The following is a 16,935-nucleotide window of genomic DNA, read 5'->3' as shown; positions in this document are numbered from 1 at the left end:
ACACAGGGGTCCACGCTGTGCTTTTTCTCTGCAGTTTCAATTTAGCATGTTTTATTGCACTCACTGCCTACATAATGACTGCCACTTACTGTTTTCTGAACTCAACAGCACAAAAACAAATAGAAGAGATGAGCAAATAGCTCAAATGATATGTTGTAGGTTAGCCAATAATATTGCTAAATTACTTCTCTATACAAAACATTTTTGTCAGGTTTTATTGGAAACCTGAAGAGGATAAAAAACACTGTCAAGTCTTTATGGTTGTATCTGGTCCCAATGATCAGACACTAAGAGAAAATCTTCCTAAAAAAGAAGAATTCCTCAGTCAGCTTTCTGTTCTTCATGATTTTCATTTTTTAAGAAAGCTGTGGGGATGTAATTAAGTGAATCTTTGTGGATAAGCCCAAACAAGGTCTGGGATTTTATTCATTATTTGTTAGGTTTCTCCTAATTGAAGCTATAATTTCCAACAATATGACGGATCAGTTATCATGGAATATAAAGAAAAATATAAGAGAAAAAAAAAGAGAGTTTCTACAGGCCAGCTATCTAAATTATGTAGATACTGACTGCAGCGCCTGAAGTCAGGCTTGGACCTGCCATCTTGAAGTGGGGCTACCTCCATCTCCAGTTTGGAAGTACTCTTTAGGGTCTATTGGGACCTTAGTAAGGACATTTATACTTACCTAATCCCCTGCTTCTTTTTCAACCACCACAATATTTTTCCTTTCAACACTTCAGGTTACAGGCAAGCCCTTGACATCCTTATTTACAATGCATGTATAGGTTGATGTCAGCCTCAACCACAACACGGTTTAAAGTAGAGTTTCAGCACCATGGAGAGCTGCAGCTAGCAAGATCGCCCCATAGGTTACAAGGAAGCATATAGGTTATAAGGATTTCTAGGTTAATAAGGAACGAAGCATGTAATAAAGAGTATTTCACTTGTTTTGTTTATTTTAGCACTTTGTTACTTTAAAAAAAACAAAACAATATTTTATGGGTTGTTTTTAAACAAATTAAAATGTGCTTGTTACATTTACATATTGTGCATTGTTATACAGTATTTGTGTCATCTAAGTATGTGCTTCTTGCATTGTCTAAAATACACATCAGATTTTATAGAAATATATATCATAATAAAATAAAAAAAAAGTAAAGCCACCTCATATGTTACTTTCAGACAAAGGTTATAATTATAAAACTTCACATACCGTATGTTCATGGAAATATAGGTTCCATCTGGTTGACTGTTGTGTTCCTCGCCCTACAGGCATACAGTGGGAATGGTACTGCACAACACAGTTGTACACCAGGCTTCTCAGAACAAGGCTACACTGCTCATGTATCACCAAACATCCAAGAGGGACAGAGACTACTAAAAGGTAAGTGCGCTTTCCCTCACATTGCTGATTTCTGCCCGCACTGTACTCTGCTTTCAGAAGAATTTATGAAATGAATTGGTACCAGGGATGATTCATTCTGTGTGCCTTATTTTCCCTGGCAGAGTGTGTTTCTTATGGGAGCAGTTTGAACATTGCTCTATACAAATCTTCCACAATGCATCCCGTGATCCCAGCATCTTGTGTCTCCGCTAGTATTTATTATCTTTCTGCCAGACTGTTTAAAGTGTAGTATACCCTGCTGACTGATATCTTTCGACTATGTCATTAAATAGATATTATAGATGTTCAGTGAAATGGTTAATATATGATATTTCAGGAGTATTGATCTTTATTTCCCAGATATCATCTAATATGTATTGATGATGATTTGGATTTATCTTTGTAGCAGTCAAATGACATTTTGTTTTTTTTACTTTCCATGTATGATAAAATCTTGAAGGAACAATCCTCCCACAACTCCTTACAGCAAACTGTATTTTTTAGCCTATCTCTGTAGTGGAGCATGCAGGAGCAGACACAGGGGTCCACGCTGTGCTTTTTCTCTGCAGTTTCAATTTAGCATGTTTTATTGCACTCACTGCCTACATAATGACTGCCACTTACTGTTTTCTGAACTCAACAGCACAAAAACAAATAGAAGAGATGAGCAAATAGCTCAAATGATATGTTGTAGGTTAGCCAAGACTACATTTTTGGCATTGTGACATTTCATCAAAGTCTTGGCTGATACACCAAGACTGATACCATAAAGGTAAGATTTTGGGCCTCTTTGTTGTCTCCACTGTTTTTGCTGTTTTCATCAGACAGGTACATTTGCAACAACTCTTCCCTAGAACATTTTATTTTATGTTCTGTTTTGTATGGTGTATCTTCTCAATGTCAACAGCAAAAAATAGTTATCCTTGGTGCATTGGCCATTTGGAACCCAAAAATATTAAACTTAAATAATGTTTATCAATGGAAATCCAAAGGGAATTTGATGTATTGATCGCCATGTAGTAAGTTCATAGTGTTTCTGGGGGTTGGATTTTCAGCACTTGACCCTGTAGACACAATTTTTGTATACCTAAATGAACCCCTTTCATTTTCAAATGAACCCCTTTACATTTTTTTAAACAAACCTTTTCTTGTTTTAGTATATTTGTTCACACATAATTACCTATATAACAGGTAAAATGACTGTATGTCTGGTGTTGATAGAAAAAAAAGGGTGGTCAATGACTGTTAAGAGAAAGGGAATTGTTTGCGCCTCCAACCTAGCAACTACCTTGCCTAGTAGTAAACCCAATCTTGGTGTCACTAAAGAATACCTTATCAGGGGAATCTGGGATGTACATACCCTCTGTTCATTTCAGAACAGGGCATGGTAAAAATCCAGAAAGTGATACCAGAAAAAACAAGATGGCAAATTGTAGGTGGAACACAATTTTCCAAATTTAGTTATTAATCTGACCTCCTCACTTGTCTGTCATGACTGGCTGTCATTTCTGATGCGTTATTTTATTTCTTTTGAAGTCATTGTTATTAATGTTAGGTGGAGATTGCCAGGATTTTTTTTATCCCATTGAGCCTTCTATTCTGCCTATAATATGAGGATCTCCCAATGATACTTATGGATCTTGGTGGTGACTCCCTCTGGAAAACACATTCTATTTATTTCTGTGCAGAATACACTTGAGGGCCAGTGACCAGTAGCCCTGTTGTAGCAAGCCATCTGTTGCATTCTCCATAAAAATATTTGGTAACTGTACGTGGGGCTATTCAAAAGCTTACTACCAAGTCCTGATGAAGCCAAATGCAGTGGAAAAAAACTCTGCATATACCCTGATTATAGTTTAAATTAGTTCAAAATCCCATGTTCATACAAAAACACACATAGTCCAGTTGTCATTTAAAAAAGTAATTAAACATATTTTACAGACAACTAAAAGAGTGGGAAGGGATTGGGTAGCCCAGTGAGTTTGTTGAGGTCTGTTGCGTTGCATAGTACTGTTCATACAACACATGTGAGTTTCCTGACAGAAGGAAAAAGCATAACAATAATTCCTACCAATCACTTATCATACCAGTATAGTTTCAGAAAGGTCCAGGACATGTTTTTTGTCTGGCAGGGGTGCATAGACTTTACCTGACTGAAAAGAATGCTAGATCTTTAGTGAGTAAGACTGAGCACTGTGTATTCAGATGTTTGCCTAGAGTCATTCTTTAAAATGTCAACCGCTAAGATTTGCTACCTTAGCCTTACATGGTTTTCTGGCACTTACCAGTATTGTTCAGACAAGTGTCGTCATTAAGCATTTTTTATTCTTTATTTATAAAATATAGAAATATGTATATAATTAATTTTGTGAATGCATTGCTCTTTATGCAGTGCTGTCAAATATGCCTAACGGTGTACATTATTAATTGTTCTTATTCATGACTTTAAAATTGTTCATGACTGGAAATTAGGTATATTGTACAAAGTCCAGCCCCAAAATTAATGGGTGAGTTTTTTTTTGTTTTAGGTTGTTTTTTTAAACATAATTTGTCTGTGGAGACAAGAGGAGCATATGTTTTAGCAAATGGACCAAATCTCAGAGGACCACAGTGCTGAGTTTAGTGTTTTGTTTTCCTGAATACAGGAATTGCACACACACGGGCTCATCCATAAAAGCTGTAAAAAAACACAAAGTAGTAAAATTGTTCATGATGATCATTTTTTTCATGTTATCTAAGGCAGTAGATAATGAATTGTGACTGCTACAATTTGGTTGTTATGAGCAACACATCCCTTGTCCTACTATACCGATATAAGCTCCACTGCCAAAAGACCTTTGACAAGAAGATCCTTGTCTGATATTTTCTTTTTCAGCTAAATCAAACCAGGGTGTCTCTGGGGTAATCATAACCTCCACACACACCCTTGGCCAAACCAAGCCAAGGTGGGATGAACTCATCTGCTTAAAAAGTCTAAAAACTGTCATTCAATAAAAATTAGCATGTGGTTACGTAACGGCTTTGGGTCTACAAATTGCAGGATTCCATGACAGCCTGCTAATTCATCTCTTGTGTGAAAATGATTTGAAGTGTAACTACATTGGGATCAAATTGCTACATTTAACATTTTGCAGCAGTGCTAGAAAGTGTTCATTTTTAGCCTGTCCACTTTTTTATGAATGTCCCAGAGTAAAGTTTTTATTTGCCTAAACAGACTGAGTCTCTGTTTTTTTAAAGAAACAGATCCTGTCACTTGTCCATGTTGACTGCCACTGTATACAATAGGAAAATAACCAAATAATTATTAACAAAGGTAAATTCATTCACAGCAATAGACATAAATACTTTAAATTATGTGTGTCTCGGCTTAAACATTTTATAGCCATTTCATAAAAGTTCAGCCTGTATTTCTTTGTAGGTGCATGCAGCTTTATATCTTATTTTTGAGACATACTTGCCTAGATTAGAGGATTGCCCTTTTTCCGTATGTAACCTCTGAAATGCTAAGGACCCTTTTTGTCCCAAGAGGGCAATGTGGCAGACAGGTACTGTCACAGTACATAATAAACTAATGGATATTTCACTGGAGAGGGTAAATCCACCCTCCTGTGTGGCTGAGAGGAGAGCTGCAGCATACTATTGAAAGTAGTAACTATTAAATGGCTTATTTAATTCACATAGAAAACCCAGACATTAGATAAGCCTATTCACAGTTTTCAACATAAATATATTTGAAAGCATAGTTATTGGTTCTCACCTCATATTATTTATAATTGCGCCATAACAGAGAAAATTGTAGTGAACAATGGCAGGGTAATAGCAGAGAGGATTATGAACTATGAATGCACATTTTAATGGCGTGTATATTTGATTGTATTGGTAATAAAAAGAAACAACTTTATGTGGAAGTTATTGTACCAAAGTCTACTATTTAGAGGCAGTGAAGGCTGGCTAAATGGCTCTTGAATCATCCCAAAATGTCCATCTGATTTTCAGCTAATTCCATTCTTTCATGCATAGAATAGTGATGTTTTTTCTCAGACCGACATCCTAATGAGTGGTACATACAGTATTGGGTTATAGAGACGCTTAACACAAAATAGACCTCAATAGGCTCCCCCTTCTTGTCTTAATAGTAAGCACAGAGAACCCACTAACCTGATGTGCACCCTCTACTAGCTGCATCCTGAGATTGTTGTCAAATGTTGGAAGAGAAGGGTACAGTGATGATCGTTCATCTATTTGTCTAGTTCACTCAAGCATCATTTACAGCACTCTCACTTGATCATCACCTATTGAAGGCAAGGCATTTTAGAATTTTTATACATTTATTTAGGATATTGCATCAAAAAAGTAAACACAAATCACAGGTATAAAGCTTTTACCATTGCTCCCATATTACTGGATTCTATGTCTTGATTTCAGTCTTAAACTGAAGTCAGTTCCACATCAAAGCAGCCCTGATAAATCCATATTTCCTCTGTATTCTCACTGAGAATGAGTATTTTTCATGGTATGGTGCCACCAGTATATCATAGAGAATTATGTGTATCTAGCTGTGTCATATCACCCTCTTTATAGCACGTTTGGTATAATGTATGACACACGGTGTGATCTGATTCCTGCGTCTTGATGAAGCTTCCTTATCCTATGACACAGTCCAGTGGAGAGTCGTTCTTTCTTTATGTTTAGGGTGGGGAAAAAGCCGCATATTGGGGTAATGAGGGATAACTCTTCTTCCTGAGCTAGAATATCGAGAAACACTTCCCTGTGAAAAGAATTGAAGAGGATACAGTTCATTTAAACAGATAAAAGCCTGTCGCAGAGACAGCCATTTTATGGGCTTAGCCAGAGGTTAGTGAATTCTCTCAGGCACTAGTGACATAACAAATGCAAAAGAACTTCAATATTTCCTTAGTTGTCCAGTTAATTGATGGACATGACATCTTAAATTTACTGATTCAGTCTCCACCCTTTAAAATCCCCCCTGTGCATCTACATGTGCCCATGGTGGCTAATAAACAATGGTTGTTTGTAACGGGTTCATATACTCCAGATTCTAAATTTTGCTGTGGTTCTTTTGAAAATGATCTACAATATGTTTTGATCCTATGTGGCCCCTAGATGCTACTGATATTCTGTGGCTGTGTCTGTAGTACACAATGTTGCATCTAACAAAGCTATCTATTGTTTTAAATTTTGTGAGACATGGAACAACAAACATCACTGTAAATAAACCTAAGCAGCTGAAAGTGTGTTTAACTTTTTACACCCAACAACTGTATAGGTTATTATGGGGTTTTAAGTGCATTTTATGAACAAAAGGTGCAGTTAGGTATGGGTGCACACAATAGCATGCTTTGTCAGTGGAACAGCTCATCAATCAAAAGGGAGCATGAGTCTTGATGATTGCTGAGAAATATGCCTCACTCAGCAGGGGGTGTGTTGGATCTCTGCAGAGTGATCACTGCTTTTAAACACAAGACAGGAGCTTTTCTGTTTGGCATGCTGGCAGGTAACATACTTTGTTACCTAGTCTGAGGCTGCTTTCCAAAAAAAATTATGTGTATGTGTTCTGTGTTATAAAGTGTTTTGTGTAAATGCACTTAGAAAGTTCTTGTCTGATTTAAAATGCAAAGTTTCACTGAAGATTTGCTGTCTGCAAAATTAATATAAAGTCATATTGGCCGCAACCATCATATATTAGCTGGGGTACTATAACTGCATGTATGCCCACCCAATCCAATATCAGGGTTTATCTTTATATGCATAGAAGTTAGAAAATAGATAATATAACTAGTCCTATGTTTGACCAGTAAGGATGTTTTGATTTGGAGTGACAAAGATTTGAGATTTATTTGGTTTGGTCACAACCATCCTAATCATAGTTCTTTCTGTCACTGAACTTAGTTGTCCTAATCAGTTCACAAGTGCAGACAAACTCTCCAATCCTTGTGACAATAACCTCATTTTCCAGTGACCTTTTTCATACTATCAACAGTTCAGTGCTGCCTCGAAATCCATTTTCCTTTTTTCCTGCGGCCTCTCCCTGACAAGTACTGCTCTCTCAGCAGAAACACTAGAAAATTTCAGTTCAAACACCAGACAGCCAAAGACATGAAACAGAATTGATGAACTGTGTACAGTGTGTGTGTAAGCAAAACCTTCAGCTGTTCATTCTAGCATCTGTGTGGAGCAGGCTTTGGCCTTGCTATATTATTAGTCTGATCATATATTCAAATATTAACCACTTCTGGACCTTGGGCATAAGAGTTATGGCCAAATAATCTTCATTTACAACCTTGGGCATATCTTGTGAACCCATCTATTCCTGCATCCACTACCTGGCCTACTCTGGAAGGTGTAACTGTTTGGATGAGTGAGTTCTATGAATTTGATGTTTGCAAAATTACCCTTTTCACAGTAAAAACAACTATGTTGTATTGAACACAGCAAAAGTTTACCTTCAGGTAGGATGCCCTAATAAAAAAGTTTGTAGGTGTATGTTCCCCTGTGTAGTAGAACTAATAATATATTTTTATTTTTTCTATGAGTAGTCCCATTCTTTAAAAAAATATCACTTTCATTTTCCCCCTCCAATGAGTTTATGTAAACAATTTACTGTATATTCTGAATTAGCCAAGTTTTAACAAATGAAGAATTAGCCATACATACAATTCCCACAAGCACTGTTGGTGTTACAAATGTTGATAGCTCTTGCAGACACTATATGGGTAAGTCTTTTTAGCTTACATTTTGCTTTTTACCAGGAAAGTCCAGGGAGCTGTCTCATTCTGGATATTAATATTTGTCTATATAATTATACAGTGAAGGAGGGCAGCATGTTCAGAGCATGCTTTTGTCAGAGAGACTGACATGCAGACTTTAGGTTTGCTTTAGTTTTGTTCAGTAAGCTGCTTAACTAGAATTTGCTTGAATATTTTTTGTGTGTCTTAACAGTTTTTTTTTTGTGCATTGTCAAATTAAATAAACATACTTAAATCTTGCTTACCTTTGGTTTGGAATATTTTCTCTCTTAAAAATGTATGCAAATACATCCATTACTAGTTGTATCTTTCCATGTGTTTGTTTTAGTTAAAAACCTCTACTTTTCTTACAATGCTAATATATTTAAATGCCCATCCAATGCATGTATCCATGCTCCCTTTTTTCTTTATTGTTGTGTCTAACAACAAAGTTCATGCAGCAGAAAATGGTTAAAACATTACATTATGAGAGCTTAGATAATTTTAAATAAAATACTTTGTACCATACTAGGAAAGAGGGTAAGGAGTGACGCTTTGAAGAAATTGTGGATATAGAAATTGATGTGGGGTAAGAAATGTGCTCAGAGCTGAACTCCATGCAGATATAAAATTTAGAAAAAATGCTCCCATAAACAGTCCACAGTTTTCCACTAAATAGTTTACAGATTGTAATCCTTTTGTATCATACCTGACATTTTGTTTCACCTGGTTTATCTTATGTAAAAAAGAAAAGAAAATAGGGCAGAATTATCTTTTAGATAATGTTTAGCTGTGTAGAAAGCTTGTACATGCTGAGGCTGAGCATTTATAGTATTACTTAGTAGGTTGAACTGGTTATTTATCTATAGTTAGGTAAATCGTGTTTTGCTTAATAGCACAGCAGGACCTGTTATGCAGTGATTGGGGTATGAGAGGGTGTATTCTTTCAAGCTATACATTGTGGTTTCTCATATTTCCCTGAGTCAGCTCTCTAACATCCTAAAAACATAGAGCAGTCCTGTAGGAGCCATTTATTACTCTGTAATTAACTCCTGGATGACAAATGGGCCTACAATAAATGGGAACTCACTAACAAAGCAGTGGCAGTGCTGTAGTCTCTAGACAGCTGGAAAAGTTTGAATATATATATATATATATATATATATATATATATATATATTTATATTAATCTACTAGTTTCGTTCTTAGTTTCAACCTGATATAAAGATTGCAAGTTCAAAATAATATTATTGTTTAGAAAGGAGGGGAGATGAATAGTGCTGTTGTATTTTTATAAAAAAATGAGGTAAAAATACGTTTGGATGTTGGGCATCTAGAAAATGGCTTCCACATTAGAAGGGTTTCATAGTAGGAGCTGGTGGAAATGTTCAGAATTTGGCTTACTGCTGCCCTTTAGCCTGAAATGTGTACCTTCTCCCTCTTCCCCTGGAATAAAACACAATGTGCACAGTGCCTCTAAAGGCTGGAGGACTGACTGACCTCTGCGGCATGCACTGGGGAGGAGGTAAGATTCATCTTCCCCCAAACCCTGTAATCTTTAAAAGCTAGGATACTAAAATGCAAATCTATGTTCTCTGTACTACTCTCTCCTGCGGCTCACTGTTGAGTAAGCATTACATTAAGTAAAACATATTTCAGTTTCAGGGAATAAAAGGATAGCACAATACTGCAGAGGTTTCACAGCAGGACTGAAAAGCTAGCAATTACTTTATCTAGAACCACCACTGGAGGTCTCTCCCAAATCAGTTTTGTTGGATGGAAAAACAGGGTTTGAAACCACAGATGCTATTATATGTTGCTATATTAAACAGAACTCCTTTCTATGCTATGGGATCAGAACAAAACAGAACATTCTGGTGAGCAATCTACGATAAATCCCTTTACTCTTGAGATCTGAAAGGTAAAGGAGTAAAAGGACCTGTTTGTAAAATACTTTATAGACTGGGGCAGACTTCACCACAGTGGCCAAATAGATAATGCAAAAAATAAACTACATTATTTTGATGATCCGCAGGATGGAAACAGTGTCACATTTCAAAGGACTCTTCCTTCCTGCTGGGTCCCCAGGCCATAAACCCTATGCTTAGCTGGTGCCTGATTAATTACCTTTTAAAACTTGCAATTGTGCCAATCAGTCCATCACAGGGAAAGGAGATAAAAGCTTTTTTTGCGAGGCATGAAAGGTAACAGGTTATTTTTGGATCTGAGGATCAGCCGTCAAGGTTAGTTTTAAAGGCGTAGCTGTCATTCAAGTTCAAATCACCTGCTGATTGTAGGGATTAACGTCCAAGCCATTACTGCAATTCTTTGTTTCACATGTGTGTAAATCCTCTACGTTGTCTGAATATTTCCTGCATCTGGAAAGGAAGAACTCTGTTACCATCATGTATATGGTTGCAACTCCCTGATTTGTTGGTCATTAACAGTACATCGATCATTAACAAATATATTCATAAATTCACCTTAATGACTGTTCCAGCATAGAAAAGGAAAGTAAATGCCTCCAACCCTGGCATGGACATTTAGTGTTACTAGACGGTCATAGTGGTTTTTGGTGTAGCCACTTAGGAGAAGCCGCAGAACCCTTGCTACCTACAAATGGTTCAAAGTTGAACCTTTGTACAAGAAAACTTGTTTCCTTATTTTCAATTTGATCAGCGTCGTAATATGCAATAAAAAAAAGATATTATATTTTCAATATACAGAGTTGTAAAGTTAATCCAAGACATCTGTGCCCCTATGTATTTGACTTGTCGCTTACAAGTAGTTTGATTTGTTTGAAGGATTATAGCGCTTGTGCTTCAACTTGCAGGAATTGCTCTGATGAGAAGTATTTTAGACTTTCCTCCAGCAGAACTAATAGGGGTTCTGATTTTTGCATAGATCTGGTCTTTACACATGTGTTGCTATATAGGTTGTTTCACATTTCTAAGAATAAGGAGAATTCTTGACAAAGTGTTTGTCTACCTGCTGCTCCATGCCCTCTCCTGAATGTTATCATTTGTTGTCTTAATTGTATAAGCTATGATATAACACATACACATGTACACATTTTACTGTTCTCTCTTTTTTTACTATCTAGGGTAGGGTCAAAGTACATATGTTTGGCTATACAACCAATTTAACTCCAGCCAAAACTTTGGGGGTAATTTTAAGAATGGGGAGAGATTAGAAACATTGCAATACATTTATTGCTGCAGTGGCTTCCCTTGGTTAAATTTAAACTTATGTGCTGACTTGGAAGAAAACAAGTGAAGAAATTCTCCAGCAAAACAACATTGTGAATGAAGTGCTTATGACGTCACAAAATAAAATGATAAAAGGGGTAAACGTTTGTGGTAGTTGTAATAAATGTTACTGTCGGTGTTTATTAGTAGAAGTGTGTACACGTATACTTTAGCAATAGGATAATAGTAAAAGCCTAATAGAGGTTTTAGGCCTCCCTATTCTACAAAAGGATTTGCAAAGTAACCACAAACCTCCCTATGTTAAATTACAAATATCAATAAAAATCCAACAGTGGTTCTAATCTTCTAAAAAACAAAACAAAGAAAGAAAAGCTTTGCAGTTCTGGGTTAAATGTATAAAGCCATGTATCTATGCAACTAATATGGAATTTTATCTTGTTGATGCATAGAGAAGCATAAATCTTAATGGGTTTTGTTTTTACAGATTTTCTAAATTTTGCTATCTTCTTGAAGATAGCAAAATCTATTTTCTGTTGAGCTAAGGCTTCTATTGCATGTCCATGCTGCAATAATTAATAGGACCGGTTATTGGATTACGTGCAGCTCCTTTAGCGGATCATTGGATTACGCACTGGATGTATTTAAGGATTAATTAATGTGATTACTCACTGAAAAAATAATCAGATTAATACAATTACACACTGGATGGATTAGCAGAATGGGCATTCACTGGATTAATTAATAGCAGCAAACACTGGATGAAATAATATACATTAATTATTAAGATTCTGCACTGGTAGAATTAGTGGATTAATTAGCTCCATGATACACAATGCATTAGTTTTATGAATTTATTAATGAAAGGACTCACTGAGCAAATGGATAATTAATGAGTGGGAACTGGACAGAGAGATAATCAAAAGTAAAGCCTGGGAGAATTAATTAAAATATTAATGCTTGTCTGTGCATGGTGAGTGAATGGAGGACAGTCTGCATTTGATGAACTGATTTATGAATGCACAGGGTGCATGAGTGGTATACCCATTCAAAGCACGCTCAAGGTTTTATTTATCTGTAAAAAATGGAAAACTTGTTTAAAGGGCCCCTATATGTCAGTTACATTTTTTTATTTATGTGAAACAAGTTTAAATGACATTTTATGGATTATTGTCAAAAAAAATCTACAGGAAAAGTTTCTAGATTTATTTGTAGATTTAAAGAGACCCTGTCACTCGGCCCATTTATGGCAAGTGAGAGCTTTCAGTAAAAGTTCCCGCTCAACCATTTAAACCCACTGTCCTCTGCCACTTCTGCTTTTAGCTCAGCTAGAAGATCTGTATCCTATCCAGTAAAGTTATGTTTTATGTGCTTAGTATGGTGTATTTAGAATCTTTGATGTCCAGGGATTTGTACTTTACAATGTTCCCTGTTGACAGCTGGGCATCAGGTAGAAGTGACCAAAGTGACAAGGCCTTTTGAAAATATTTTTTTTAGAATCTCTTAGACTTGGTTACTTGATCTTCCCTGAATGTCCAAGGGGCAGATTTAAAAAAATGGAGAATTGAATTTTTGCTCCTCCCCTTTTTGTTCTCCAGTTTTAGAAACATGTTAGCAATTTTTTAAAACCCTACATAACTCTTCAAAATTTAGAACATCAGGAAACATTCAGGCAAAGAACTTTGGCAAATCTTGTGCATAAACTATATTTGTTTACCGGTTATATGAGTCTTTTTTTCTTAATCTTTGGAAGTTCAGCTATTCCACTGTGGAATTTTTACAGTTACCTGCACAAGAAGGGTGAATTGGTCTGTTTTCTGTGTTGGGGAAATTGTGGCTACATCAGCATAGCATGGGTAAATGAATTAATGATAACAGGGCCAGTGCTACCTATATGAATGAATTGATGGTAGAGTGTACCACTTGTGTGCTTTGATTTATGACTGGTCATTTGTCCCGGGTGGGTGAATAATCATTTATTCATAAGAGTATGTAAATATATTAATGTGACTGTGCACTTGGTGAGTTTGTTAATTTTCTAATAGAAGTAATGCACTGTGGGTATGAGATTGAATATTTTAAATAGCTTTATAAGTTGGACTGTGTCCTGTGTGAATGTATTTATTTCAGCTAGCATGAACTAAATGAAGGGATTAATTGATATTTGCATTTAACTAATTATTTGAGTGACTGAACCCAATCCTTGTTTATTGTACGTTAAAAAAGAACCCTAGTCAACTGATGTTTCTAAATTGGATTTATATTATAAACAAAGTTTGAAGAACCATGGAAGGGGCTTAGGGCAAAATAGGGCAACGTATTATCTAAACTCCAGGCAAGGGAAAAATAACCAATAAATACAGTTATATATTCATTAAAACATAATTGAATATTAAGACAATTCTGCTTATATTTTGCCTTCCCTGTTTCTTCCCTCAACCTCTTACACACTCTTTTTTTTAAATACCGGTAAGCATTTTTGTTTTCATTGGAAACCTTATTTTAGACCCAGTGATGTCGTCATTATGTATCTGCTTCTATATTTAATGCAACAAATATTTGCTTTCCAAAAGACTATAAATGCCTGTATGATTATATCAGGACCAGTTAGGCAGAATTACAAATCTTCTGTACTGCTGTCCATTGTTACTGAGACAAATAGTAAGTGAATGTTTTATTGGTAAAGTGGTAAAGGAAATCTTGCAATGGACAGGATGTAAAAAATCCCCTCCCCTTGCACAGACAGCAAACAAACTCTTATATGCTGTTTACACCATAAACACATGAAAGAGCCATTGTAGCAGATTTAAATTGTGTTGCTGTGAAGGACTATAGAAAGCTGTCAGCATTTATCTACAGCCCCCTGTGGCAACAAGTAAAATCTTTTTGTTTCTGCTTGAATAAAATAAATGTTTTAAAGAGAACAAGATAAATGATTAACATATTGTAAATCATTTTAATCAACTTTTTTTTATAAATCAGATCTTCTAACAAGGTGTGGAAAATATGAGAAAATATCTAGATTGACTGAGGTGGAGGCTCTTTTAGCTTGTTCATGGTTCATGGTGGAGTCTTTTCAACTTGCTCTTACACACCTGTTTGTACATTCTTTGAGAAAAAAAAACTTTATAAGGTGTGAGCAATGTGGTCTAAAGTCTTTAGCAAAAGTAGAAGACATACGTGTTGTTGATATAAGAACTAGAAAAGATGGTCAACTGGGACAAAGACAGCAATAAAGAAGAAAGTTTGCATGGGTTTTAGCTTTCCCTTTTTCTTCTTAAAAGTGCATTTTTGTCTGTGTAGTAGTTAGAGATTTTCCCACAGATCTTCCCAGAAACTATTACTTATTATGCATAAGTGAAAATGTTTCCAAAGAGCCACCGGTAGCAATAAAAACATGACAGGGTTTCTAATAATCAAAATAGAAGTTTTTGCTAGACCTAAATATTGCCTGACATTTCATATGTTTTGGGGGAGAGTAAGTTTACCATGAACTGCCAAGTCCTGCTATGGAGTTTCTGTACGCTTGCACTTTTATGAATGTGTTCATACCTGCAACATCCTAATGTATTTAAATGTATTTGTCGGAGCCCTGTGCAATTACAAGATTTTCACTGTTCAAAAGATTTGCAAAGTAATAGCAGCAGGGAGGTCTACATTTTTCTTTCCCAAGGGAAAAACAGTGCCACGCTTTACCAGAATCAGATAACCGTTTTGTGACCTCAGGGAACAGAGATGTAGAAGTGGACACACATTTAACTGCGCCAAGATCAAACTGCTTTAGTGATAACCTTTTATTGATCCAGTGCGTCTCTGCATCACACAGTGCCTGGAGCTCCATCAAATAAGATGGCAATGTTTTCTTAAAACGGACACTACATCACTTGAGGTTATCAAAGTTTAATATATAAACTGAGCACAGATGGAATTATTGTGATTTGTAAAGATGGAAATTGGAAGTATGATTCCCGAGGGTTGTCTTTTTTTTTTCTTTTTTAGGTATTGCCGGAGAAGTGTTCTTCTCCATTATTTCTCTCTCATACATCTCTCTTTTTTTTTACAGAATTTAAATAGGTAACGGGCTGCTGGTGGAACTGTATGGGAATTGTTTAATTTATAGTGTGTTGTGTGAAAGAGACTTGGGAATTCAGCATTTTAATACAGTACGTTTCGTTTTTCACAAGTCTTTCAAGATTGTACAAGCTATTTCAGGATTCTAATTTGGAAAGGCATAGATAGAAAGGCAAGTAAAATGGCTTCAAATATGGAATCACTTAATGTTTTTTTCCATAAGTGGAAGTAAACATTGCAATGATTGCAAATGTCCTCTAGAACCCAAGTTAAAAATACCAGTGTGTTCCTAATTATATATTCACTGGTAAATGTGGCTCATTAGTATGTATGCCCCACATTCCTGTATGCACTCCCAATAACATCTGGGCATGCTTCTGATGGGATGGCAAATGGTTCCCTGGGGTTCCTGTCCCAAACCTGGATGAGGGCATCTGTGGGCTTCTAGGGAGTCATGTGGCCTTACTTGGTGTTGAATGCACCGATGATTCTCAATAGGATGGTATGCAGAGCTTTGCAGCCAACCTTGGCAGCAAACTTCTGCATTCCATCCTACTGAGGATCAGTGAACACAAGGACATACTTTCAAGTTTGGTGTGCCTGGTTAACCCCTTATTGGGAGAATATACCTGCACAATTTACCATAAAGAAAATAGACACCATAGATACTTGAACTATTGCAAGTAAAGTTAAATCTTTACAAGTTTGATACCATACAAGTTTGATACCATACATACCTGAACTACGGCAAGAAAAATCAAACATTTTTCCTTTTGATCATCGGCTTGATCTATGTCTCTGGATGAGTACAAGTTTGATACAGAGCCTAAACTGAACAGATAACTACTACTACCACCAGCTACACATGATAGATCTTGGAAAACAAACTGTAAAGTCAACCTTACATACCCCTTAGGAAGCCAAAACTGGCAAAATGCCTTGGGTAAAAAAAGATTACAATGGTTCCACATAAACGCTAGCTGATTGTTTGTATGTATAACTTCGCATACTCCACCCCATAGTTATACAATGGGCTGGAAGATATGCACTCTGATGACTCTGTAATTGTGTATAAATTTTGAAAAAATACATAATTATTTTTCTTTGAAACACTGGCCTAGAAAACCCCGTCTTTTTCTTTCTTTTTACATATTTTTAATTGCCATATATGGGTCTCTTAACAAAAAGGTTGCTGTATTTTCACTGTAGGTAAATGACCATCATCTATCTTGGTATAGTCATGCTTAAGAGAAAATCTGCAATAAATTCAGTCTTGTGACATGGTTATTAAAACTTTTGTGGTAAAAATAGAAATACATTTCCATAGTATTACAGCAACAAAAATTGGTTACCTTTTCATGAAATGCCTCTCGATGTCTGTCAAAGGGCATCAGATACCTAAGGGAGCTCAGTGAAATGAGCAATCGCCATTTTTCCCTCTCTTGCCAGAAAGGCTGATAGTAGTGTTTAAGAAACGAATTTACATTTTAACTAATGAGCTGTAAAGCTGTTCCTATATTATACATT

At 36.0% G+C, this 16,935-nt stretch overlaps 1 protein-coding gene across 1 annotated transcript in view; it reads left to right on the top strand.

Annotated features, from left to right (window-relative positions):
• The first annotated feature begins 257 nt into the window (after window positions 1–257).
• The window catches only part of CDH4 (cadherin 4), a 382,192-nt gene continuing 365,514 nt past the window's right edge, over window positions 258–16,935 (top strand). Inside the window, exons 1-2 of the mRNA XM_072413664.1 lie at window positions 258–324; window positions 1,236–1,385. Coding sequence (XP_072269765.1) covers window positions 258–324; window positions 1,236–1,385 — 217 coding nt within the window. The remainder of the gene's footprint in view (window positions 325–1,235; window positions 1,386–16,935) is intronic.

The sequence above is a fragment of the Pyxicephalus adspersus genome, chromosome 6 (assembly GCF_032062135.1).
Source record: "Pyxicephalus adspersus chromosome 6, UCB_Pads_2.0, whole genome shotgun sequence".
Lineage (NCBI taxonomy): Eukaryota > Metazoa > Chordata > Amphibia > Anura > Pyxicephalidae > Pyxicephalus > Pyxicephalus adspersus.
The sequence above is the reverse complement of the archived record's forward strand: the minus strand, read 5'-3'. Positions and strand labels throughout refer to the sequence as shown.